Source organism: Phoenix dactylifera, unplaced genomic scaffold (genome assembly GCF_009389715.1).
Source record: "Phoenix dactylifera cultivar Barhee BC4 unplaced genomic scaffold, palm_55x_up_171113_PBpolish2nd_filt_p 001794F, whole genome shotgun sequence".
Classification (NCBI taxonomy): Eukaryota; Viridiplantae; Streptophyta; class Magnoliopsida; order Arecales; family Arecaceae; genus Phoenix; species Phoenix dactylifera.
Genome location: NW_024069090.1, coordinates 26681 through 54447, shown reverse-complemented (window position 1 = coordinate 54447; position 27767 = coordinate 26681). Strand labels below are relative to the sequence as shown.

The 27767-nt window shown below is 39.8% G+C and overlaps 1 protein-coding gene and 1 pseudogene across 1 annotated transcript; one reads left to right on the top strand and one right to left on the bottom strand.

The window, feature by feature from the left end:
* Positions 1-1193: 1193 nt before the first annotated feature.
* On the top strand, positions 1194-16618 carry LOC120109093 (annotated as a pseudogene).
* Positions 16619-20432: 3814 nt separating this feature from the next.
* Positions 20433-25373, bottom strand: LOC103699544 (1-aminocyclopropane-1-carboxylate oxidase homolog 1-like). Its single transcript, XM_039122837.1, has 3 exons — positions 24825-25373; positions 21031-21352; positions 20433-20804 (listed from the first exon to the last, which is right to left on the bottom strand). Exons 1-3 carry the CDS (start codon positions 25325-25327, stop codon positions 20553-20555), a joined length of 1077 nt encoding a protein of 358 aa, XP_038978765.1. The 5' UTR covers positions 25328-25373; the 3' UTR covers positions 20433-20552.
* Between the last annotated feature and the right edge of the window lie 2394 nt (positions 25374-27767).

Genomic DNA, 27767 nt, shown 5'->3' with positions numbered 1-27767 from the left:
ACAAAAAAATATTTAGGGTCTGTTTCGATATTTCTACTAAATTAGAAAGAAAATCATATAGAAATCGGATTTGTTGGCCCATTTATTTTATATTTTTTAAGAGCTTGTCCAAATCCAGCCTAGATCCAAACTTTTAAACTGCATAAATAAAAAAAGATATATGGAGGTCTTTTTTGTTTCCCACAAAATTTAGATTTGGTAATATTTGGTTGATACAGGGGCATGCTTAACTAGACAGTCCAATTTATAAATCCTACAAGACCAAAAATTAGAACTTTTATAAGGAAAAAAAAAGGAGATATCCATTCATATAATTAAACAAAATACTTTTGCACATAACTTACCTAGATGTGGACTGATCCATCCATCTATGCCGAAGTAAGAGAGCTTTACACAAAGGGCTGTAAATGGGACGAGCTAGGCCATTCTTCTACCCGAACCTGATTTAAATTTTTTTTCAGATTGCAAGCCAAGCTTAGGCTCAAAACTTTTTGGATAATCCAAGCCGAGCCTAGCTCGAACCCAATTAGGCCAGCCCAAATTACCAATTTAGGCCAAAAATAGGTCCAACTAATTGAAGTTTAATATTTCATAATTGCTTCACAAGTAAATGAGTTAGTTAAAATTAGGCTCTCTCCTATAATACAAGTAAAGGATACGTGATACATTATTCATTTACTTCCTCATTATTTTCTCTAAATAATAACATACCAAAAACAAATTGATTCGGGCCTGAATTCGGGCTCTGTTTTGGATCTTGTTTGGGCTTAGGCTGATGACATACTTAAGTCCGGCCTGAAAAATAAATGGGTTTTTATTTAAGTTCAAATCGGTCTAAATTCTTTCGGAGCCTAGTCCACAGCCCGGACCGAAGTTGGCTCGGCCCGATTGGTTTCGGGCTGGCGGCGAGTACATTTTCAAGCCCTATTTACAGGCCAATAAATAAAGAGAAGGAGATCATTAGGGAATAGACTGCACAGTAACTGCCGGAGACGGAGGGCGTTAGCAGCGATGAAGATCCTGGTCGCCGTCAAGCGGGTCGTCGGACTACGCCGTCAAGGTCCGCGTTAAGCCCGACAAGGTAGCTCCTCCCCCTATTTCCCCCCATAATCACCGGCCATCAATCATCTGACGGTCGTAATGGTGGCCCGGCGATCGCGATCAGAGCGGGGTGGAAGACGAGCAACGTGAAGATGTCGATGAACCCCTTCTGCGAGATCGCGCTGGAGGAGGGCCCTCCGCATCCCGGGAGTCTGGCGCCGCCGACGAGGTCGTCGCCGTCACCGTGGGCCCCGCTCAGTGTGCCGACACCCTCCGGGACCGCCCTCGCCATGGGCGCCGACCGCGCCGTCCACGTCGACGCCGGGCGGCCCCCGTCCTCCCGCTTTCCGTCTCCAAAATTCTCAGGGCCCTCGTCCAGGTGGAGCAGCCCGGACTCTTGATTCTGGGCAAGCAGGTAAAAGGAATTGCTTCTCTCTCTCTCTCTCTCTCTCTCTCTCTCTCTCTCTCTCTCTCTTAATTAAATGTTGGATTTTGGGGCGTTTTAGATTTTAGATTATATGGAAGTTTACTTCTAGTACTCGAGTGGTGATTTGGTATATTGGCTGATGATATAGTTTGATGAAATTTGCTAGGGTTGTATTTCGTTTAAAAAATTAACTTCACTTTTTGTTGTTTTTTGTTTCTTCTGGTATGTGGACAAATGTGAAATTGTTGGCGGATACAATATCATTGGGGTGAAAGAATCTTCTATAGCGTGGAGCGTGGTCGGGAAAATGTTTTTTTTCTTTTTTTTTTGTGTGACAAAATCAATTGAGACTGAAAGTTGAATTGTTCAATTGAAACTGATGTTCTCATGGGAAATCAGTTGACACTGACTAATATGTTATTTTAAATCTCGAAAGTTTAAATAGTGAAATTTTAAACCTTAGCATGGAAAGAAAGAGAGGTTTTTGAGACTTAGAGGAAGGTTTTAGTGGGAGGGAAAAGTTAATAAGTTTTAACAAGTAAGCACGATACTGATTATATATGCATTCACTGCAAGCTTTTATATATCCTTTTGAACTACTTTCATCCTTTTTGTCTCAAGTATTCTCTTCTCTTGTAACAAATGTAATAGTGCAACATGGACTCCTAATTTACGTGTGTAATGGCAGATTTTTATAATTTGCATAGCATATGAATGGTGCCAATTTCTTTTAAAGTACATTCATCTGTATTTTATCTGAAGGCCTTTTATCTACATTTTCACTGGCCAATGTTGGCAAGTGCATGCTTGTGACCCAATTTTGCTCCTCATCCATTTCCTTTTTGATTTTTTTAAACTTTATGATGTGGTTCTATAACTTATAAAGAGTACAAGGTTAAGTTGTAAGTCTTGATGCATCAAGGGATGACTCAACTGGTCTTGGAAATGGTTACTTTAACTTGCTAGTTGCCATAGCACTTAAAATTGTAAGCATTTGATTTATTATGCATTTCAGAAAGTCCCAAGTCCTAGTGTCATTATGATTTTATCTCACACTGGTTTCATAACCTTATATATGGGCGCAAATTGTTTTACAACGTTTAATAAATGTTTTATGAAATAATTAAACAACCTAGTTACATGTTATTTGGTGAGAGTTTATTTTCTAATTGGCAGATTTCAGTCCAGGTACTTTTCAATAGGTACTTTTCAATCTTTCTCATTTTTCTTCTTTCAAATATAGGATTATTAGCATATATTTGCATTTGGGTTGCATCAGGTTAGTTTCAAAAATCCCCAGTTTAACCCCTCACAAAATGATAAGGTTATTGGGGATGGTGGAAACTTTCCATGGGATGAATGGGAGGTCAAACTGAAACTTTATTTGTATGAAATTGATGCAATACCTGGAGAATGAAAACATCCTTCTTAGTTCCACTAGTCAATCAGCTGAGAGACAACAAAGATCTTTATTCTTTATTTTGATGATTTGGAAAAGAGAATCTTGAAGATATAGAAGGTTGGAACCTAATTTTCCATAACAGCCAACTGTCAGGGATTGATTGCCAAATGTTTTTCTTGATGTTTAAGAGTTGGTCCCAACTTCCTTAAGCGATCGTAACCGTGCCTACAAAACATGAATATCCATTCTATCTATATTTTCTTCTGGATCACCAATTCTTTGTCTTGCTTTGCTGAGTATTTGATCCAAACTAGGGAAACAAGCTTGAGGAATATCCTTTACAATCTAGTTGACTTTTTACAAGGCATTTTGTGCACATCCATATTCAGGTTTGAGATCATATGACGGATGCAACAGAATATTTGTTAGATTTTGAGACAAGATCTCATGCATGAAGTGAATCAATTTAATTTCAAGTTGGGTAGTAAGAATACATCTATTTCCAACTAAGCTTGGTCTGAGTTGAAACTGGTTAGAAATTGACCACACGTGTTGTATCATGATTTATATATATAAGGTTGGTTAAGGTTGGCTTGCTTTATATATAAAAGTTTAGTTAATGTATTAAGAAGTAGAGCTAATCATCAAGTTAGTATGTTGTATTATGCAATATTTTTAGAGGAAGCATGATTTGGGGGTAAGCTGTAAGCCTAATGGATTTTTCCATATGATCTAAAAAGTAAGAACTAGGAAAATTAATATGAAGAAATATGAGGTAAAGAAAAATAAGGTAAAATTTATCAATGATGTTTGGACTTGGTGACAGACTTTGGTGAGGATCACGCAGTGCGACAATTTAATATGTGCATAAATCGTCATGATAAATGTACAGTATCACACTTCATCATACTTAGTTTCAACATTATAGTTCAAGTGCAGTGTTGTCATCCAAGAATACAGAAGTAAGGTAAAATTTATGAATGATGTTTGGGCTTGATGACAGACTTTGGTAAGGATCACATGTTGAAACAATAACAAATGTGCACAAATCTTAGTGGTTAGTTGTACATACTTCATCATACTTAATTTGAACATTATTGATCGAATGCAGTGTTATCATCCAAGCATACAAAATTCATTGTTTTCTTCTGTTCATTGGTTGTGGAAAAAAATCATTGCCTAATGCATCTACCTCCTATACAAGTATAACAAGAAGAGGTAGCGATCCTCCTAGAAACTCTCTATGTAATACTTGTGCCTTATCTCAAGAGCCTCACACATTCCTCAAAAGCCTCAGCTTAAGGTCTGACACAAGCCTAAAATATGCCTCTTGACAGATGTTAGCTAGATCGTGCCATTTTGTTTCTAGGATATGTGTCATGAAAAAAGATCCTTAAATCTTTTATGAGGAGTTTAGAGAAGTCATCTTGTCATCAGCAATGCCATTTAGGCTGCATTAGGTATTCTTAGATATGGTGTGAGCAGGTTGCCAAATTTTGGACACCATGTTGTAAGCTATATGAATCTTCTCTAAGCTTGTGCTCTCCTTTGGTTGATGTTAGGCTAATCCTCACCATCCATTTCCTTCTTAATTGTCTTCTTTGTAATTTATCTTTATCAGCTTTTTTAAATCTCTGCGAAGTTGTATGCTGGGTTGCATAGAAGATGCACCTCCATACCTTGTTCTGAATTGTCAATGCCATTTGTTATCTGGATTGCCTGTTTTATCATAGAACTTTGAATGGTTAACCTGGTTCAGTTTTTTTTCAGTTTACTGTTTAACATTTCTGATTGTGGATTCATACTGTAAAATCGGATTTATTTTTGGAATATAGCTGTTGTGATGTTTCGTTGTATGAATTTGTTGGCCTGGACATCATCTTACTTGTTCATCATTTGTGGTAGGAATATTATTCTCATTCTGGGTGTTTTGTTGCTGGGGCTTATTCTTTAGTTATCCTGTTAGGCTATTGATGACGACTGCAACCAAACAGGACAGATGGTAGCTGGACTGCTGAAATGGCCACAAGGAACATTTGCTTCAAAGGTAGGACATTATAGACAAGCATATCTAAATATTTTTGCTGTTTCAAATCTCACAACTTCATGCCATCTAATTTAACTATCTAAATCCCTTGATTCAGTATATCTGGTTGCAGTCAAGTGAGAATTTCATGCAGAATAACAAAAGATGGGTCTCAACATTGACATTGTAAAATACCATTTATTTCTAGGTCCTTTTTACAGATAAATATGTCTCCAGAAACCATAATGCACACCACAATTTCCTGTTTACTCTTAACTGCTTTCTGTAGTTAATCAACAAAATGGCTATTTTGATAACATATTGATTTTACGTTTCTATTTTTCTGAACTTAATATGGGCAAGAGTTGAATGGAGTTGTTTCACTGCTCTTTATATAAAGAAAAAAGCATTAGATGAGGATTTCTTCAAGCAAAGAAACTTCTCTCCAATTGGTTTTGCAATTCATCATATTTCATCGCTTTGCATATGTAAGGTTTACAATAGCTTATTGTAGTAGCCCTCTGGACTGATAGTTCAAATTAAGCAAGTTTACCATCTATAACAAGGGATATATAGAAAGATTTGAATGACTCTTCAATACTTTGTTACTTTGTAATATAGTTTTCATCTATTAGTTCGTCGCTTAAGAAATTTCAATTTTGTTGAGGTAAATTTTATTGGTGGACTAAGATACCATAAGGATGCTATACAAATTGGTTAAGAGAGATGCAGATGTCTCAGCTGCAAATGCAAGGCGATGAACTTAAGATTGGTTATGATATTGTTTTGATGGAGAGAGATGGGAATATCTCAGTTACATCAAAACAGGGTGTATGAAGTAAAGATGGGCCTCTGTTGATGCTCTCTTGTCATCTGATGCCATTAAGATATTTGAGAGAAGTATATAAGCCATCCAACCATACATAGACACATGCTTGGATGTGCATACATATACATAAGTTGTTCTGTATGGATCATAATCTTGAGTATGGAGAAGCGCACGAGCATAAGGTGACTGCTGCTTAAAATGAGGATGTTGCGGTGGATGTCTGTGTTGTGAGATGAAACTGTGAAAGATGAACCATAAAAAAGTACACGAGAGGATTCTTAAGAGTAGCACAAATATAGGATTAGTTGTGGGTGAACTATTTATGACAGACTTGGCTATCTATAAGACAAAGACGTCTGTAATGAAGAGAAAGGTCTTCAAACTTGTTCTAAGTATTAAATAATGTGAAATAGAAAGGCTAGAATGATCATACACACTGATTTTAAAGTAGGATGCACAAAGCCGAGACAGAGTTGAAGATTACAGGACCGTTTTCAGTTGAATTCAACTTATATGTTCTTCCAAATAGCCTATTAAACTTCTGTTACTTATCAAATAAAATTATTTCTGAAGCATGTTATGTGAAACAAAGTTGTGCAGCTGTCTATAGACTAGTTATTAGCATGTTCTGTGCAGCTTAGTGCCCATAAGAGGCACTTCTTGAACATCCAGAAATTTCTTTCACTGGAAAAAGTAAATAAACATGTGTCTGTTAAAGTATGTATGTACTTGAGTTTGGATAATTTGAACAATGAGACATATTGGTGCGGACACCAGTACTAGACCGCCAGTGACGCGGGTCTATGGTCGTCGCAGGAGGAGGGTCCAGCCACTCTTGTTATGGCTGGACTGAGTTGATGTTAGCTTATTTTATGTTGACTGGGTTTATGTACATATTGTTGTGTTATAGCTTTTGTGGGATTAGTTTATTTGGAGGGACCTTTTTGTATTTCGTAACCCTATATATAGGGTCTATGCATGTCTTGACAAATTAATGAATTTTGAACACGTTTGCTCTCCATCTATTTCTCTCTCTTCTCCCCTCTCTGTTCTTCTTCCTCCTCATTCCTCTCCTGTTCTCTCTCCTCCTCCTTTCTCCCACCCCTCACGGGACAGTGCTGCATCAGCTTTGCTATCAGAGCCAGGTCAGGCTTGCCACTGTTGCTAAAGCCTCGGTCCCTCTTCTGTCTCTGCCACTGTTGCCACCGTTCCTTCCTCTCTCGGCTTCAGGCAAAAAAAAAAAAAACAAGGAAGAAACCCTTGCGGCTGATCCTCCCCTTCCCATCGCCATCGTGCCCGACACCACCACCACCCGCAATACTCTCGCTGTGCTCTACTTCCTCTGTCTCACCATCGGCAGCCGTTTCTCCACCCACAGAATCACCACGCCGGATTCCAGAATTTCGGTGGGCGCACGAAATTTACGCGGTACCCCGACCCCGGACGCTGGAGCGTGTTGACGGACCACGAGTGACTTCCGTTGCCAAAAAGAAGAGGACTATTGCCCCCCTTCTTTCGGCCCTGTCCCTTGGATCCGCCGAAGTACCCGCCGGCCACTGTGCACAGGAAGAGAGACGGGAAGACATTACTAGTGAGAAGAGACCCAGTGCCGGAGCAGGTGACTGGTCGCTGGCCACCACCACTGGCCACTGAGATCCACCCGCACTGCTGGCGTGAACTTCGGCATGATCGGCCGCCGGGAACCGCCAGCAACCGTGGGCGTAAATCTCGGCACGCTTACTTGAAACTGTTGGAGAGTTTCAAGTTGGTAAACGGGTAAGCTCCCAAACCCGTTAACCCTCGGTCAGTAACCCGGATCCGTTCCGGGATAAAACAAAAAAAAAGAAAAAAAAAGAAAAAAAAGAGGGTCACATGACCCTCACGTGAGTCCCGCACGTGACTTCCACACGTGACAACCTCAGGCGAAAGCACGTGACTTGCACGTGTTGTTCAAAAAAAAAAAAAAAGTGTACCTATCGTCCCGACGAAGAAGAACCCTAGATCTTGGGTTCCGCCGCCACCGCCGCTGTCGACGCATCGCTGCCACCACCGCCGCCGCAGCCGTCGCCGTTCTTACCACCGCACCCACACTTTCGCAGCCTCTCGCCGCTTCCGTCGCCTCCCACCACCACCACCACGAACGCCTTTTTTCCCCCCATCTCTTCTTCCTCCTTTCTTCTCGGCCTTCCACCACCTTTTCCACCCTTTATCACCTCACTGACGGGAGGATTGGAGAGTCTTGAACCCTCCTGAGCATCTTCTACCACTTCACGGCCAGTCGACATCCGGCTGTCCAACCACCACCGCCTTCACCCAAGCTTCACGACTACCCTCCCGCCGTTGAAGAACTGCCACCGCCACCTTTTTATTTTTCCGATTCTTTCGCTGCCACTCCACCTCCCTGGCTCGCCGCTGCCTCTCCTTCGGCTGCCGCCTTTCTCCCAATTCCATCGCTCTATTTCCCCATCCCCTTTGATCCCCAAACCCACTCCACCTCCCCGCTTCCACTTGTTCACAGGCCGTTGCTTCATCAGGCCCGCACCCGGTTTCACACGGGCCCAAGCCCGAGCGTCCTCCCTCCTTTTGAACTTCAGCCAAGTGACCTGACCCGACTTCGTCCACACGAACCAGCCCAGCAGGTCATAATTGTGCCGATTAGCGAGCCGGTTTGCCGCACTTGAATCGTCATCTTCCACTAGATCAGGTTTGCCATTTTCTGGATATTTTGTTTGCTTTCATTTTGGCATCAAATTATTGTTTTGTGCTTGGTGGCATACTCTGAATATCCAAACACACGCTCTCACACAACCTCCACGCAACATACAGTAACCTTTGTGACAACCCTCTTTATTATTAATTGTAGAGCTGGTTATCGTTGGAGCCTACAAGGTTTCGTGACACCTGATCATCCACTGGACCCTACTCTACTTGACTGCGATTACTTGTTGGCTTGCGTCCCTTTCTAGTTCCCAGTTTGGAGTATTTCTCTGTTCAAGCATAGTCTTGTGTTATATTGAGCATCTGTCTTGCATTTTAATTGACTTTGCATGCATTAGGTCTACTTCACGTCATTATTGTCATCCTATGATAGGATAGCATATAGTTAAGTCTATTCTGCATATGCACCTTTGTAGTGGTCGTGTCCTCTCACATTCTGACACCCAGTCTACTATAGACGACCGCATCGAAGCCCTATTGAAAGCTGTTGAAGATTTGACCACTAAATCCTCTCATACCCATGCCCGCCTAGAGTCGGTTAAATCCTCCCTACATAGGCTCATAGAATCCAAAGAAGATACTGCAGCCCACTTCCCCGATTTTGACTTCGATGAAACTCTAGAAACCACACGGCTCTGTTCGACAAGGAAATTTTGACAATGTACCATTACCGGGACGACATCATGCCTACCCATGCCCTAGAGGATCGGGCACCATCCCTCATGTTGACCGGGGTCATCACTTTAATGTGGAACCTAGACAACCTCGTGACCATGAGGACGACGTGTTGAAGGGCATTCATGTTGAAGCTCCTACCTTTGATGATCGCTTAGACCCAAAAGTCTTTTCAGACTGGATGCACGAAATGGATTACTTCTTTGAGTGGTATAATTTGTCTGAGGACAAGAAGGTCCGGTTTGCTAGGATGAAGCTAGTTGGTTGCGCCAAACTTTTCTGGCAAAGCACCGAACATTTGCTAGCTCGGAGACATCAGCCTGCGATTATCGATTGGGTAGAGATGATAGAAAAACTGAAAGAAAGTATCTGCCTTTTAGCTACCAAGATGATCTTCTCGATCGGTGGGATACTTTGCGTCAAGGTAATCGGCCCGTTAATGATTACATCGCCCAATTTGACGAATTTATGATGCGGTGTAATGTGGAAGAAAATGAATGGATGGTCCTGAGTAGGTTTCGACGAGATCTTAATGATGAGCTCAGGAAGGAACTCATCCTTCGGGAAATATCCACCCTTGACCATGCCTATACGTTCGCCCAGAACTATGAGCAGATAGCCAAGCCTACATTTGCTCGACGTTCTGATCTTCGCGGACCACCCACTAGCGTTTTTCCTTCAGGATCTCGACATCCGCTTGGACCCATGCCTTCTAGACCTATTTCCTCCAACCCTACCTTAAACCGGGACACCAAGGGCAAGGGCATTCTTGGCGAAGCCCCGAAGGCAAGTTCCCGAATCCAATGCTTTAAATGCCAGGGTTTTGGTCATATCGCTTCCCAATGTGCGAACACTTCTCTTGTCATTGCAGCACAACAACAAGAGGATCATAACGACGAATTAGAAGAACAAATCTATGAACCAAATTTAGATGACATCCATGATGTCGAGGATGACCACGATGAACGTACCGACACTTTAGGATGCATCCGAACCACAACTCCATTGATTGAGACCGAATCAAACCAATCTGTTATGAATGTAGTACGTTGTGCTCTCGCCCAACCCAAGGAACAGGCTGACTGGAGGCGTTCTTCGATCTTCCACACTTATCTTAAGTGCGGAGATAAGGACTGTAAAGTTATCATCGATAGCGGGAGCTGCATTAATGCAATATCATTAAGTGTTGTCTCTCGCTTAGGTTTGACTCCCGTTCCTTATACCCAACCTTACAAGGTCTCCTGGATAGATACCTTTTCTATCCAAATTAAAGAACGGTGTCTCGTCCCAATTCAAATTCTTTCGTATAAAGACACCATCTGGTGTGATATAATCCCGATGGACGTAGGTCACCTAATATTGGGAAGACCTTGGTTGTTCGACCTTGATGTCACCATCTTTGGTCGTTCTAATTCTTGTTCCTTCATATTTGAGGGCAAGAGAATTAAACTTAATCCCCTACGGTCTAGGACACTTGACGAGGGCAAGAAGACCAATGAGACAAAGAGCAAAGAACTCCATATTTTGAGTCCATCCAAATTTGAACGAGACATCTCTAGTGATTCTATAGTGTACGCTTTACTTGTTCTCGAAAACCAACTGATTCCACCAAGCGAGCTACCAACAGATGGTCAACTCATCCTTGAGGAGTTTTCGAAAATTTTTCCTGAAGACCTCCCGGATCACCTGCCGCCCTTGCGTGACATACAGCACGCTATTGATCTAGTTCTGGGAGCTACCCTACCTAACCTATCCCACTATCGAATGAATCCTTCTGAGCATGCTGAGCTGCAACAGCAAATTAACGAGCTCATCCAAAAGGAATTCATTCGTGAAAGTTTAAGTCCGTGTGTCGTACCTGCACTCCTAACTCCAAAAAAGATGGCATGTGGAGGATGTGTGTCGATAGTTGGGCCATTAACTGAATCACAGTCAAATACCGTTTTTTCCATCCCTCGGCTCGATGATATGTTGGATATGATGGCAGGCGCCACCATTTTCTCCAAAATTGATTTAAAGAGTGGGTATCATCAAATCCGGATCCGTCCAGGTGATGAATGGAAAACGGCTTTTAAAACGAAAGCTGGACTGTATGAGTGGCTGGTCATGCCTTTTGGACTCTCAAATGCCCCTAGTACTTTTATGCGAGTAATGACCCAAGTCCTACGACCTTTCATGGGCAAATTTTTAGTCGTATATTTTGATGACATCCTTATCTACAGCCAATCAAAGGAGCAACATTTCGATCATTTACGACTGGTATGTATAACCTTGCGGAATGCCAAACTATATGCCAACCTTAAGAAATGTTTGTTCTTCACTTCTTATGTCAACTTCTTAGGTTACATTGTCTCCTCAGAAGGTTTGTCCGCTGACCCTGATAAAGTCACTGCGATAGTTGAGTGGCCTGAACCAAAAACCATTACTGAGGTTCGCAGCTTTCATGGGCTGGCCACTTTTTACCGTCGTTTTATTAAGGGGTTTAGCACATTAATTTCTCCAATCATTGATTGCCTAAAAAGGGGCGACTTTCATTGGACTAGCGCTGCAGCTAACGCATTCCACGATGTCAAGAAACGGATGACGGAGGCGCCAGTTATGCGTTTGCCTGACTTCAGTAAGGCGTTTGAAGTGGAGTGTGATGCATCTCGCCTTGGCATCGGCGGGGTGCTCAGTCAGGAACGCCATCCCATAGCATACTTTAGTGAGAAGTTAAACGAGGCTAAGCAAAAATACTCTACCTATGATAAGAAATTTTATGCTGTAGTCCAGGCTCTTCGGTATTGGCGGCATTACCTGCTACCCAATGAATTCGTACTTTACTTTGATCATGAAGCTCTTCGCTACCTTAACTCTCAAAAGAAGTTGAATTCTAGGCATGCCAAATGGGTTGAGTTCCTTCAGGAATATACTTTCGTTCTCAAACATACATCGGGTGCCTCCAACACTGCTGCTGATGCGCTGAGCCGGTGAGTGACCCTACTCTCGACCATGTCCGCACATGTTACGGGCTTCGAAAGACTCAGAAGTGACTACTCCACTTGCCCCGATTTTGAAGAACTTTACAGAACCATTGCTGATGGACATGAACCCTCAATTGATGGATTTTATCTTCAGGATGGTTATTTGTTTAAAGCAGCAAAGCTCTGTATCCCACAGACATCAGTAAGAGAATTTTTGGTGTGGGAAGTACATGCCGGTGGCCTTTCCGGACACTTTGGGCGAGATAAGACCATCGAAGAGGTCGAACGTCAATTCTTCTGGCCTAGCCTAAAACGGGATGTTGCTAAAATCACTAGCCAATGTCGGACGTGCCAACTAGCCAAACACCAGAAACAAAACACTGGTCTCTACACCCCCTTACCGATACCTGATCGTCCTTGGCATGACATTAGTTTGGACTTTGTGCTTGGTCTTCCCCGTATCGTCCGACAACATGATTCTATTCTTGTCATAGTGGATCGTTTCTCCAAAATGGCCCACTTCATTCCGTGTTCCAAAACCGCAGACGCTTCCAAAGTGGGCCAAACTCTTCTTTGCTGAGATTGTTAAATTTTATGGCCTTCCCCACACCATCGTGTCTGACCGGGATGTACGTTTCATGAGTTATTTTTGGAAAACTTTATGGTACTCAGTTGGTACGAAACTTAAATTTTCCACTGCCTACCATCCACAAACTGACGGCCAAACAGAAGTGGTAAACCGAAGTCTGGGTAATTTTTTACGGTGCCTTGTGGGTGACCATACTCGTAACTGGGATTCAGTTCTTCCTGTCGCACAGTTCGCATATAACAATTCAGTTAATCGGTCCATTGGCATGAGTCCATTTGAGGTCGCAATGGTTACAAAGCTCGAAAACCTTTAGATCTTTTACCCATGTCACCCCATGTTAGGATTTCTGAGTCGCACACGCATTTGCACAATATATTAATGAGTTACATCAGGAAATCCAAAAGCGCATACATGTTAGTAATGCTCAATATAAATTGCAAGCTGATTCTCATAGATGGGACAAAATATTCCACCCTGGGGACTATGTTATGGTACGCATTCGACCAGAGCGGTTTTCGCAAGGGACCGTTAAGAAACTGCAGGCTCGTAGCGCGGGACTATTTCGGATGTTGCACCGGGTGCGAATGCCTATGTTCTTGACCTCCCCTCAGATTATGTTATCAGCTCCACTTTTAATATTGAAGATTTGGTTGCTTACAAGGGTCCACCATCCATCCCCGATGACCCTTTTGTTGAGTCCCATCTTGAGCCCGCTACTTCCCATATCCTTGAGTCCATACCATCTTCCCTTCCTTTGCCTCTCCCACCAGCACAGAAAGAATTTATTGATGCCATTTCAGAAGAGCAAACTATTTTATCCAGTGTTGGTAGCATTCAGCATTTTTTAGTTCGTTGGCGTGGCCGCCCAGAATCCGATTCGACTTGGATCACACGAGAGGAGCTTCAGCGCATTGATCTGGACCTTTTGGAGTATTACCAGAGCTGCACTGCTCCGCATTCGTCGAGGTCGACTTCTTCTGACCCGGAGAGAGTTGGTGCGGACACCAGTACCAGATCGCCAGTGACGCGGGTTTACGGTCGTCGCAGGAGGAGGGTCCAGCCACTCTCGTTATGGTTGGACTGAGTTGATGTTAGCTTATTTTATGTTGACTGGGTTTATGTACATATTGTTGTGTTATGGCTTTTGTGGGATTAGTTTATTTGGAGGGACCTTTTTATATTTCGTAACCCTATATATAGGGTCTATGCATTTCTTGACAAATTAATGAATATTGAACACGTTTGCTCTCTATCTATTTTTCTCTCTTCTCCCCTCTCTGTTCTTCTTCCTCCTCATTCCTCTCCTGTTCTCTCTCCTCCTCCTTTCTCCCACCCCTCTCACGGGACAGTGCTGCATCACATATCATCTGGTCTTTAGCGGATGCCTGTGCGCTTTAGTCATCACAGCACAAAGCACATGTGACTGGCAATGGAAGGATGTTATCTGATTGATTCTAGTTGATCTAGAACTGATCATATGTCTTTGCCTCTTGAATAGTATGATATTGTACCTCAAGCATGTCCATTTCTTATACTAATGTTGATACTTAAAAGCATAAGAACCATCATAAAAAGATAATAATTATCAAATTATTCCTCCAACTCCTTCTCACTTCTGTGTTCAGATTTTGCTCAGGCCAGATCAAATGAAGCACTATGTATTTGCACTGTGCATCTATGCATGATTTTTCCATCAGTTTTTCACCTGGAACAGGAGGTTCAGGAACAAAAAAAACACTAGAAGTAAATAAAGGTCGTGAAATTAAATACTTAAGCGTGTATGGCATTCATAAAAAGGCATCCTTTCTTTGGTTTTGAAATTTTGACAAAAGTTTTAAATTTATTTACTGATACCTTCATCCTCATTATTTATTTGATATAAATGGTTGATTGTTCCATGACCTAGCATAAATTGTCGTAATGCAATCTAGAAAGAAGTTTCTTTATGATGCAATACTGATATTTGCCATCTATTGCTCCACTAATATGTATCTCAAGTCTTATGTTTTTCTTTTCTTTTTCTCTTTTTTTTTTTAAAAAAAATCAGGTTAGCTGTTACTGTGACTAACAAGTTATGTTGATCCATTTTTTCAATTATTTTAGATTTCCATTTAATAGATATGTTAAAAGGAAGATTCAAGGGTATAGAATTTGTTCATCTACTTAATTCAGTGTAGTATGGCAAAGTCAAATTTATGTATATTAACACCATTTGCTGCCTTTGTAGTAGGTTGTATTGGACAAGGCAAAACAAGTAGCAACAGTGGAAAGAGAAGTCGATGGTGGTCTAGAGACTCTTTGTCTAGATTTGCCTGCAGTAATCACGTAATCTTCTTCTTTGATTTTTTTTGGCTGCCAATATTATTTTTTTTTTCTTTTTGTTCTTTCTAGATTTTAATTGTCACCCACCAATGTGGCAGAACAGAAAAATTGAACTACTATTATTTGCTCTGGCTTAATTGAATTGTCATTTAATCTCATGCTTAAGAATATGCTTCACTGTATAATCATGCCTCATATTTGCAATAACCTCGACTAACATCAGTGGGCACTAATAACATTAGGTTGTCAGAAAATTCCCCAGTCATGTGACAATCCTCTGCACATCCTCTTTGTTGGCCTACCAATCAGTGCATCAGTTGGCTTCTTCATAAATGCCAGAAACCTGTAAAGCTGAAGTCTTTATGAGATTACAAATGTCCTCTCAAGGAATCCAGGTGATTGTAGTACTGTTTTGCCAATAGACTTGAGTCCATAGGTTAGCACTGCTTTTGTCAGTCCATTAACTGGGAAAGGTTCTTTATTTAGAACATGGAAAGGTGGCCTCCCTCTGTCATGCTGAAAGAAGAAAAGTGATTGCTGAATCATCAATTATGACCTTCAGTCAACCAAGCATCACTTGCATAGGCTGCATTTTGATCATCTATGTTAGATAAATTTATTTCATCTTATTAAATCAACTTAGTTGGACCATACCGTATGTCAAATAAGAACATTACTGCAATACTGCATGATGTTGATTCGTGAGCTTTAGGTGCATAATTTCGAGTATGTTCTAACATGGGCAGGTTAAGATATTCTTTATCGACCATATCTTATATTTGCTTCAGTGTTGGCTTTATTGCATGTCATGCTGCTAATTAGTATTTGACTTTTAAAAATTCAATATTTTGCTTGACATTAATTGGAAACCAGGTATGATCCACCTTCATGAAAACATTAGTACTAAAAATTTCAATTTGCTTTGGCTTATCACCTTAGTATTTGACTGGTACCAAGCCAGTATCTTTTTTATCAGGTCCATTTCTCAGTTAATTTTTGGACATGGTTTTATTTTTGTTGCAGCACGGACTTGAGGTTAAATCAGCCAAGATATGCAACGCTCCCCAATATAATGAAAGCTAAATCAAAGGTCATCAAGAAATTTACTCCTGAAGAGTTAAATGTGGAGATTAAGTCAGATCTAGAGGTGGTTCAGGTCACTGAACCTCCAAAAAGGAAAGCTGGTGTTATCGTTTCCTCTGTGGATGAGCTCGTTGACAAGTTGAAGAATGAAGCTCGTGTCTTGTAATGTTTTGGTGAGTGGACATCATGACTGATGGGAGTTCGTTGCTGCAACTGGTTCAGTTTGGCCTCACCTCACATCGCCACAACGAAAAACCACAGTTGTTCATGATGGCAAAGTAGAAATTTCAAATAAATTCTTTGTGTACGTTTTGGTAATAGTACGATACCTTATGGAATAAATTAGGGGCACAGATACTAGTTAAGATAAAAATTCATGTATCAGACAAGCTGCACCATCCTATGGTCACCTGAAATTATCTCCACCCACTCCTCCCCACCAACTTCAATACTTCTTGAATTGTGATTCTCCTCCAATGCAATATGTTTCTTGTAGGATATCTAGCAACTTGAATTTCAGCTGAGTTGATCACCTTCCACTTCTGTTTGACTTGAATATGTTAGTTGCATAAGTTTCACAGTTAGGACTTTTACGAGATACGTTAACTATATGATGCACCAGCATTAGATAATTTTTTGAGCAGGACATTTTAAAGAGAGATTATTCATAAACACTTTTAAAATGTCAAGTATCTTACACAGTTTTAGGAAATCTGTTTTACCATCATGAGTGGCAGATTACTTGAGTAGCCTGTCTGTGAATCTTGATCGTGCTTATTTGATTCTATGCACATGAATTTGAGAAAGTGAATTCCAACTTTTTGTGATAGACTTGTCAAAGCTCTTGGAACCTTATGATAGTTATTAAACATGTTTCTCTTTTGTGCTTTTATCACAGAACTGCAAGTAGATACTGAGTGTACTGTGTTATACTATACTGGTCCATGTGTGGTGTGGTATAAGAATCATTGCCTTGATCTCTTATCATTGGATTGAAAGCCTTATGCAGCGTCACTGAAGAAAAAGAATCTTATTTTCGTAGGCAACAATGAGGACATCAATGATATTAGTGCAACAACCAAAAACTGACAGTGGGCAGGAAAAGTATAATTTCACGCTTGAGTTGAGGTAAACATATTGTCAAATGCTTCTATGCTAGAGCTTCCATACCAACTTCATACAAATTCGAAGCAACACATTCTTCATGACCATCTAATAAATTAGGAAAAAATGTTATTTGCAAAATCATTGTTGTGCTCCTGAATAAAGTTGCAAGTCCATTGGCATGCCTTATAGTGATCCATTTAACTAAGAATTAATCATCGCTTGCTGACAGACGCATAGCTTAGTTCCACCTTTGTATTGTGATATTGAGAATGGTCATAAGAAATGACTCATAGCTGGAAGAAATTGATTAAATATGGTAAAGGCTAGCTTGTCAGTGGCTTGATAATTGCAACTTGTGAAGACAATGGTGAAGACAAATTAATACTGACAGACAATTTCCATCGGTCTCTGTGTTCTGCAGGCATGGCTGATGCGCATGGTTGCACTTCTGTTCAGTTCTAACACAGGATCTACCCTGCTGCCCAGACTGCGGTCTAGAACAAAACTTAGGAAGCAAGTGAAAAGCTTACCACTCTCCTGGAAACGAAGAACTACGTAAGTGTTCAAGGAACTAGTAAATGAGAACAAAAAAGGCTTCTTCAGGAATAGGTGTCAATAGTGCACAAGGCCAATTAGACCAGCTTAGGCATCTGCTTGAGGAGTTATCTATTGATCAAAGTAAAAGAGAATTGAGGAATGGTGCCCTGAGAGTCAAATAGGAACTCGAGAAAGATATACTTTGCCTGAAGGAACTTGGTCTTGTTAAGGGGAGGTACCAGGTTTGAATCCAAATGCTGGCATTCCTGTAATGTTCCTGAAATAAGCTTGAATTGAGGAATCGAGTGTTACTAGCAAGGGCCTATTGTGCCATCCCATCTCGAAACTGAAAAAAATACCTAAATAAAAATAAAAAGGTTCAGATTTCAGAAAAAAACAGAATCAGTGGGTTCCATGTTGACCTCGTGTTGATGTTTGTACTGGCCTAGCATGGTTCAACAAATGTAGACCCTTGGAGAAATCTTGCTTACAAAAAAGTATAACTACGTAATGCAAGAAAGGTCATTCACAGGGAACATGATACTAGCGTACTATTGGAAGAAGGTGGTGCAGCAACCAAGTAGAAAGGCCCAAATAAATAAGATAATGAGAAAGAGCAAATGAGTAAGGGTGCAATTGAGAGGAAGTAAGTCAGAATATATGCTGAAAGAGAGTAGGAAATAAGTGGTTAGAGAAATAGATGGGAATGGAGGAAGAGTGGAAGAGGTAAATAGAGCCAGAATATATGTTGCTTTGTGTAAATAGCAAACTACTGAACAAGGAGCAAAACGCAAAGGATGGGGAAATGTGGAAAATGGAAGAATAAGAGGATGTTAAAAGGGTAAAAGAAGGAAACCAAGCATGAAGAAAGAGAGGTAGTTGTATCTTGCACACACTTTTGATTAAACTAAGCATAGCTACCTATAGCAAGAGTGTGAGATCTCCTACAAGGACCTAAAGGAGGGGCGACAGGGTTGCAGGAAGAAAAGTAGCAGTAGCGCAAAACAAAGGGGTATCATTTGGAACCCTTAAAATGCTCAGGAAAAAAAGCGGCAAGTTGAGGGGAAAAATGAGACATTTACAGTGGTTGGAAGAGAACATTTCAGAACTCCGACTAAATGACCTCCAAATAAGGAACCAAAAGTAGCTCCATATAGCCCTAAAACTGGAGGGAAAAAGAAAAAAAAAAAACCTTCTACAAGTTGGGAAGCATTCTAATGACCACTAATGGCACAAACACCAGATTGTAATGTTGTTTTTGCAGAATTATATGCAAGAAGTTCCTTAAAATGTAATTCAGATATCATCAATTTATGTCAAGGGACAATACAACACATGAAGATAAGACTGCACAACTCACCAAATGCATTGACATGGTACACTATTGCTTGCTACAGCATGATGAGAAAACATTTACCTTGTATGGATCTCTGTATCTTTGTTTTTTGGGTTTTGTCAGGAATCTCTTTGCTTTCTTTACCATCGTATGTGCAGCCCTCTGTGCTCCTTAAAGGCACAAACAATTATTGAAGTGATGAAATATGAATAAGATAAGAAGAATAGTGAAAATCTATCAAATAATTACTAAAAAAGGAGAGAATATTATCTAACTCTCCAACATCATGTCTATAAACACAAGCACCAGCAACTTCTATAGCAAAGCTATTTCCTATATCTTGAGATGAGATGACCAAAGCCAAAAATCATCTTCGTGCAAAATCAAGTGGTTCAACCGTGAGGCAAGGAAGCAAGCATTTTTCCATCTTCCGTTTTTACTTAGCAGGAGCTAAATCTCCTAAACAAGGGAAGTCTTAATTTAAGAGGATCACCAGACTCCATGTGGACCACTTTAGCCACCAAAAGTATTCAACAAGATCACTAGATTAATGTGGACTATTTTGACCACTATGGATATTCAAGAGGATCACCAAACTTGACGTGGATCATGTTGGCCACTTCAGGTATCTAGAAGAATCACCCAACTCGATGTTGATTATTTTGGCCATTATAAGAAGGATTTAATAGAGCTGAGTAGCAAACCAAACTTTTAGAGACAATAACTTGGTCATACGATCCCTGATTAAAATGATCTTTTTTTTTTTTTTTAAGTTAGGTAACTTTTTGAGATTTATAACTTTTGGCCAACCCCTTATGGGGTTGAAATATACTACAATTCTATCATTTGTGCTCTAAAGCAAGCGAATCAAATAAATTTTTTTTTTCGAAAAAGATTTTAACATGGCGTATTTTTCAATATATGAAGAATTAGGCAAAGCAATGAAAGCAAAGTTGATATAAAAATCAAAACCTATCTTTTTTTAGAATTTTAGTATTTTTTATAATTATTTTTATTAGTTATATTTATTTTTCAAAATATACAACTAAAAGAGGAATCCAATCCAAAGTGTATAAGGCTGGACCTCGCTACTATTATAAATAAGATTATGTACCTCAATTTTTGAGGTGTGGATCATCAATAAAAAAAAGAACATAAATCCTATTTTCATTTTTTTTATTTTTTTAAATTTTATTGAGAGATTCGAGTTGAAGTTCCTGATTGCTGCTTCTTTATATAATGTAATGGTACTAAAACCAGCCAACTATGGTCCCGATTATCTTTTTCACTCCATAATGACTTTTAATTTCAAGATGTCGGTTGTTGTATATATTAAGAGGCAATTGATGAATTAATTTTATTACCATCAACACTAAGTATTTGTAATTCCTTAATTTAAAGATGTTTCTTGAGCAGGTGATTATTGTATTTTTATATAAAATACAAATGTTTTGGATCACTCCTTTTTTTTTGGATACAGGTTCTGTTCACTCTTCATTACAACTTAAAATAACTTAAAGCTGATTGTCCATCGAGTCCTTTTGAGTCATAGTACGAGATAAAATCCCTGAGTAGGATCTCTCTATACAATGGCGGGCTTTCATCAGATAGCAACTCCTTGATCGGACCATATAGCCTTGAGGATGGGTAAAGATGCACGGTGAAGAAGCATGCAACTGAAACTCTTGGGCCTACATTGTTCGCAAGCACTCTGTGCTCGACGCTTTTGAGCCTGTCGTTGGAGATCAACTGCATACAGAAAGGCATTCAAAAGAGCAAGAAACATTTAAAGATGGAGATCTTGCAAAATGAATCACAAAGGCCCACAAAAGCTTAATTCTGCGAATTATATGATTAAACTGTAGTGTCACTAAAAAGAAAAATATTACTAGATGTGAATATTATGCATCTCATAAGACATTTGGCATCAGCGTCCCTGAATACAAGCATAAGTGTTGTTTAGATGGAAACATACCTGTAGAAGGTCGCCTATATTAACCACCAAAGCCCCTGCCATGGGAGGTACATCCACCCATTGTTGCTGATGAAGTACTTGCAAACCACCAACATGGTCTTGTAGAAGGATGGTAAGGAAGTCTGGATCAGAATGCTTGCTAGTTCCAAGAGTGAGGTGTGGCTCTGGACATGGCGGATAATAGTTTGAAACAAGGGCATGCCCTTTAGCACACTCCATCTCTTTCAAGTAGCTGGAGGGAAGGCCAAGGGCTTCTGATAGTAATTCGAACAAAACATTTCCCAGTCTCTTGACATGATCTGAATATTCAAAGGTTATTTGTCTACAAACTCGAAGAGAGGATTAGTTAGGCAAAGTAGCAAAGTTCGTTAATCAGTTTTCAGATTTTCAATTAAACTGTCATTTACGAAGAATTTGCCCGTGACATGCAAATAAATATTATGAATAACATTATTATTTGTTTCGATTCCATTTTTTTCCCAATTAAAAATGAAGTCAAAACAAGAATAGTGTTATTCATAATAATGATTTGCATGTCACAGGCAAATTCTTAGCAAAAAATGGTATAAATTAAAGATCTAATATAAATTCCTATCAAAGAAAAAAAGAAAAATGGTATACATTTCAAAAGGAACTCATGTGACTCTAAATTTGCTTCTGATCCTGAGGGTGCAAGAATAATTGGTACACTTTAGATCTGTTGAAAACATTGCAGAAATCACCCATTTTTTTAGGAGTGAAAATTAGTTTATAGATAAGGTTTATTGAATTCTACAAAGATAGAAAGAAAAAGCTCATTGAGATGATTACTGTTGTATTTCCTGAAATCTGAATTATATACCTCATTATGTGTTGTTTACTTCTCTATTAAAGAAGTTTTAGGTGATCAATCACTATTTTCCCGGCCATGATGAAGCAAAAAAAAACAATGGAAGCAGTCAACTGCTTAGTTGATCAGGTTCAAAACAAAGACTGCACCCTAGAACAAAGACTGCCTCAACCATATGTCAACAAGTACAGGACCCAGAAAGCAACTGTGCCCTCCACTTGATACCTGAGCATAGAGACTGACATAGTTGAGACCTTGATTTTGGGCTGCTTTATCTTTGGGATAGTCATCTTCCTTTCTGAGCACCGGGGCACCTCTTTTTTTTTTAAACAAAGATTATCAATCGCTATTTCATCAGACGTATGACTTATCTTCATAAATAGGGATAACATGAGAAACACAGACATATGACATGGTAGCTAAATTTACTCCAGGATGTTGAATGAAGAGGTAAACCTGAATCAACAAATAATTTTTATCTACTAAAATTTTTATGTGGTTTCCTAATTAACAAAAGGATATTGATATGAAATTCACCCAGTAATACAATGAAGAGAGGTTGTTAAAGTGGGTAGATTCATTCAATAGAAACTACCTTCTTCTAATTATTCTTGCTCCTCCTACTTCTATAGATACTATTTAAATTGCTACGATCACAAATCACCATGATCTACATAATTATAGTTGTTATTTCATTTATTGCTTGCATCTTCTCAGTTCAAAAATCTGCAGTAAATTTTAGGTCTGTGAGAAAAGTAAAGATCCCAATATCCAATGAATTGTGTAGTCAACTGAAGTACAGATGGACCAATGGAAAGCAGAGTTGCAATCAGAAGCAAGCAGAATAGGCCCGATCCAAGCAATGCCACTAGAGTTGCAATTGATATGATTGGTCTTTTGTAAATTCCCAGGTGGATCATAATGAGATGAAGATGGAGTGCCCAAAATTCATCTCAGAATGAATCAGGAGACCATTGTAAGATCCCTTTTATCACTTGGATAAAATTTTTTCTTTCTAAATAAGATGTCAAAACTGAGGTATCAATATAACAAGGTTACCAACTATGCAAACAGAGTTAGGGCCCATTTAAGAGAGCTGTTGGCAGTAGAGCTTTCTAAAGTAGAGTTTTTATAAAAATCTGTTTGCTGTTTGGTAACTATATTTCTAAAGTACTCTGGCACTTTAACATGTATTTGGTAAACAAACTGTAAAATTACTTTTGTATGACAAAATTAGCATAAAGGATATTGCATAGTATTATACAACAGAGCATAATAAAATATAACATATATTAATACATAAATATATGATATAATATGATATTACTGTAATCTAATATAATATTATTATAATATAGTAATATAACATTGTATACTATAGCTTAAAAATTTAATATATTATTAAATTATTTAACATAATATATCAATGTATTATGATATAATGTAATATAATATTATATTTATAGTATAATACAATAATAAAGGTACAAAATATTATAATTATTAGTGTACATTAATTTTTCATAATATAATATAATATTAAATTATTTAACATAACATATTAATGTATTATGATATAATGTAATATAATATTATATTTATAGTATAATACAATAATAGGAAACAAGAGTACCTTTTTTGCACGAAAGAAAGCTTGATCCACGGCTAGAGTTCTTTGTTAGGGCACCAGCAGATTTTTAGGTTTATAAAGAGATAAAGTATATAATTGTTATATTTTATTATAGGTATTTTGGTCAAAAAAATAACTTTCCGACAAAGCTCAAAACAGCTTTTTCGGAAAGCTCCAAAAATAGAGTTTCTTCCAAAAAGCTGTTTTCTTCCTAAAATTTTTACCAAAAGTGCTTTTGGAGGGCCAGAAAGTGCTTTTTGGCCCTCCAAAAGCTCCCCCAAATGGAACCTTAGTCGCTAAGAAAGCTGCCCAGCTACAATCGAGTGCAAAGGATACAGAAACCAGAACTATAAAAGTTATATGCATCTGATAGAGAGCTTATTAACCGTGAACCACAAAATGGCTGATATTCAGCATGGAAACTTGGTATGGAGGACTATCCCAAACCAGCGCACTGCTCCAAAGTAGTCTAATGAAGATGGATATATATGACAGAAACTAAAGATTGTTGGTCAGGTGGCGCACCACCATGACCACTGAACTACAAAGGCATTGTTTAATAAATGCTCTTGATGAAGAGGAATCTGGAATTAAAGATTTCAATATATATATAAAGATATATGGAATGTGCCAAAATAATATGAGATACAATATACAGACAATATGAGTTGAATTTTATCTGTTCCATTGCCAAGGGGAAGAGGATAAATCAGCTTAATATTAGAGATATTACTACATTCAGAGTCCAACGCTTTGGCAGGCATGACCAGGTGCATCGAATAGAATGAGAAACTTCAGCGAAGTCTCCTTGCTATAATCCAATTAGAAAAGAATGAAATTACAAGGAAGAAAATTAGGAAGATCTACTTTGTCTAGAAAAAAAATCTAAAGAAATTTAGAAAGATCTGGATAAGAGAATATGGAGACTTTCTCCATGATCCAAAATAAGGGTGTCCTCTTATAAACATTGGCAGGTAAATTCCCTAAAATGATAAACTTGTGGAAGAAATTATGTTGTGTCACCAGTTGTGAGGTCACTGCAGTAATTTAGAAGAAGATTCTCGGCATCTATTACAGCTTGGAAACCAGTAAAGGAACTACTGGATCCAGATCCATGTTGGAAGTGGTTTTGTAAAGCAATTAGGCAAGGAATTTAACAAAAGCTGCAGCAGTTTCAATTCTTACTTAGTCGGCAGCGCGTTTCAATAAAATCAGCAATCTGTTAGGAATGTTCTCAGTCCCATCAAGCAAGAAAAATCTCTCCTTTTTCCTTTCGCATCTAATATCAAGAAACTGAATTAAAGGGAGTCTTGACTTTTGAAATAGATTGAATACCTGCAAGCAAGGGGCAACTCCTCCGGCTCCGGAGGCTCCGGCGCCATCCAACAGAACACGGAGTCCCTCCAATTCGCCGCCGGCGCCTGATAAAGATCAAAATTACTGTAGAAGCTCACTTTCCTCCTCGAATCCCGGGAGTAGTACTCCCTCTTCACCTCGGCCTTCTCCTCGTGGAACCTCCGCACCCCTGCAAGCATTTCGTCGAGCACCGCCGCGGGGATACCGTGGTTCACCACCTGGAAGAACCCCAGCGTCTCCGCCGCCCGTATCACCTCGCCGACCACCTCCTCCCGCCGGGCGCCGCCGGAGTCGACGCCTCGGAGGTCGATGACGGGGATTTGCAGGCGAGCATCGGCGGGATCGATATCGTCGAAGTGGTCGGGGGGTTGGAAGAAGAAGGTAGGGATCTTGGTGATGCCAGCGTCCGCGAGGCCCTTCACGCCGGCTTTCGTCTCGTCGAAGGCTTTGATCTCCCGGGCCCGGTCGTAGTCGGGGGACATGGCTTTCCACCGGGCTGGGTGGAAGATGGTAGGTGAGGTTTAACAGCATGACAGTAAACATGTATCATGGCAAAGTGGTCCCCACAACTTTCAGTGGATGCTTCTTTACCGCTTTTATTATTATTATTATTATTATTATTATTATTTATTTCCCCGCTGCTGAATGTATCACCGATTTTATCCAAACTAGTACCGGCTTCCTGAATTGGTTTGAGCAAATTAAATTAAACTTATCGCGATATAATTTAAGTGGCCTATTTCCCAGCTTCTGCATGTATCACCGATTTTATGCAAACTAGTACCGGCTTCCTGAATTGGTCTGAGCAAATTAAATTAAACTTATCGCGATATAATTTAAGTGGCCCAATAAATAACAAAAATGACCAAATTCTAAAAATAATCTGGTAAGACTAAAGAGTTAGAACGGTACGTAGCTCAGGTACTATAGCGATTCAGGCCCTCCATCCAGAGGTCAACGTAGATCTAAACAAAAAGAGTCAGGATTTTGAACTAAGATCTTTGCATCTGACTTAGAGAGGAAAGAGGAAGAAGAGAGAGAGTCTCAATTCAAATTCAGTGAAGAGTCAAGGTTCGGTTGTCTATCGAAAAAAATCACCTCTGCATCTGTGGGCTAGAAAAAAGAAATAAAAAGCCAGGAAAGAAAAACAGAATTTATACTTATGTGTATATATATAAAATTAATAAATAAATAAAGTAAATTAAAATAGGAAGAAAAATGAGAACTAAGAAGAAGAAGAAGAAAACAGAAAGGAAAAAAGGGAAAAGAAAGGAGAGAGGAGAGGGAAGAGGAGAGAAGAAGGTCTAACGGTGGGTGCTAGAGATCCGGCGGCCAGTCAAGGTGGAGTCAATGGCAGAGACGGCGGTGACTGCAGTAGCGATCGGGGGAGGTGTCAAGATCGAGAAGAAAGTCTCGATTTTGCCCAAAATTAGGAGAATGGGGCTTGGTTTCGGGTTTGTTCATCGGATAACCATATGGAGAAGGTGAGGGACTCACCAAAAGTGGCGGCATCCATTGGAGCTCGGCTGACGACAACTGGTTCCGATGGTTTTGTGGTAGCAATGCTCAAAACAAGGAAAGGAAAAGAAGAACAGAGCCGCCGGGAAAGCTAGAGAGAAAGAGGAGATCTTGAGCGGCTGCAGTCTATTGTGGCTGCACATCAACCGTCAGAGACTAGGGAGAAGTAGGGAAAAGGCCCCGTGATTGATCAAGCAAAAGGAAAGGAGGGATTTATACAAGTTTTGGATGGGAGTTAGCTTGGCGAACGTTACACCTGCCAGCGATCATGGCGGCGATTATGCATGACCTAACAGTCGGCAGCTGTTTGAAAGGCCTGAGGAGTCATCACCAGCCACGACTCTACGGCCTTATCCTCTCAACAGCTGGCGGATCGGACAAAGGAACGGGATTCCTCTATTCCAATCTTCTTCTTTTTTTGAATTTTTGAATTGAAGTCGGTGGGTGTTGCCGACTTCAATCCAGGATAGGCCCATATGGGCCGGTTTTCACAAGCCATATGTTAAAAGTCCTATGTTGACAAATAAAAAATATGCCAGATGGATTTATTAGCATGTGCCGCTCCAAATTTAGGTTGTATGTTTCGCAGCATTAACCATTGGATCACACCCCTTACACATCTCAAAGCACTCCAAACTTTCTCATTCATCTGCCTGCACTTTCTTTTAACAGCTTAAGCTTTGGGAATATGAGTATGCAACAAATGATATTGAACCAACGTCATTGTGCATCACAACGTCTATTAGTCATGTAAATCTTTCATTAGGGGATACCAGGGTTAAGGAGGATCCAATAGAGTTGAGTAGGACCTAGGCCATGCGTGTGCCTTCTTTCTCGAGTAAGAGTCAATCGTGATAAGGGCATCATGAGATTAGGTAGAAGAGATTATTATAGTCCCACATGTATTGATAAAAGGGCTACAAAGGTTTATTAGTTTAGGCAGGTCCTCCTTTCAATAGCTTAAACTTTTAGACTGCAAGTCCATAATAAGTGGTATCAAAGCGAGGTCCATTGTACATCATAATCCTTATTAGTTGTGTGAGTCTCTTATTAAGGGATGTCGGGATGGAGAAGGATCCAACAGGATCAAGTAAAACCGAGGCCATGGGGGGGCCTCCCTATCTAAGTGTGAGTCCGTGTCATAGAGAAGGCTCGGTGACAAACATGAGATGTCTTTGGTGATGGAGAGGGTGGTCGAGGAGGTAGCTGGTGAACAATAAATAGATTTCGTGGTCGAGATCAAAGGTTGCGTTGGTGAATAACATTAATGGGTTAGGTGAATCAGTCCCCCCATCGCACGTGTAGTAGGATCGGGGTGGTCTCTTGGACGCTGAATTATGCTTTATGGGCCTCCTAGGCCTGCAAGTGGCCCACATTGGCCCAAGTAGGATTGATCTTTTGGGA

Excerpts from the sequence above, each read along its gene's own strand:
- LOC103699544 (XM_039122837.1), bottom strand. The coding sequence starts at position 25,327 with ATGTCCCCCGACTACGACCGGGCCCGGGAGATCAAAGCCTTCGACGAG. Across the intron at positions 21,353-24,824 it reads GAGTTGCCCCTTGCTTGCAG|ACAAATAACCTTTGAATATT; the intron begins GTATTCAATCTA and ends TCGAGTTTGTAG. Across the intron at positions 20,805-21,030 it reads ATATAGGCGACCTTCTACAG|TTGATCTCCAACGACAGGCT; the intron begins GTATGTTTCCAT and ends TTCTGTATGCAG.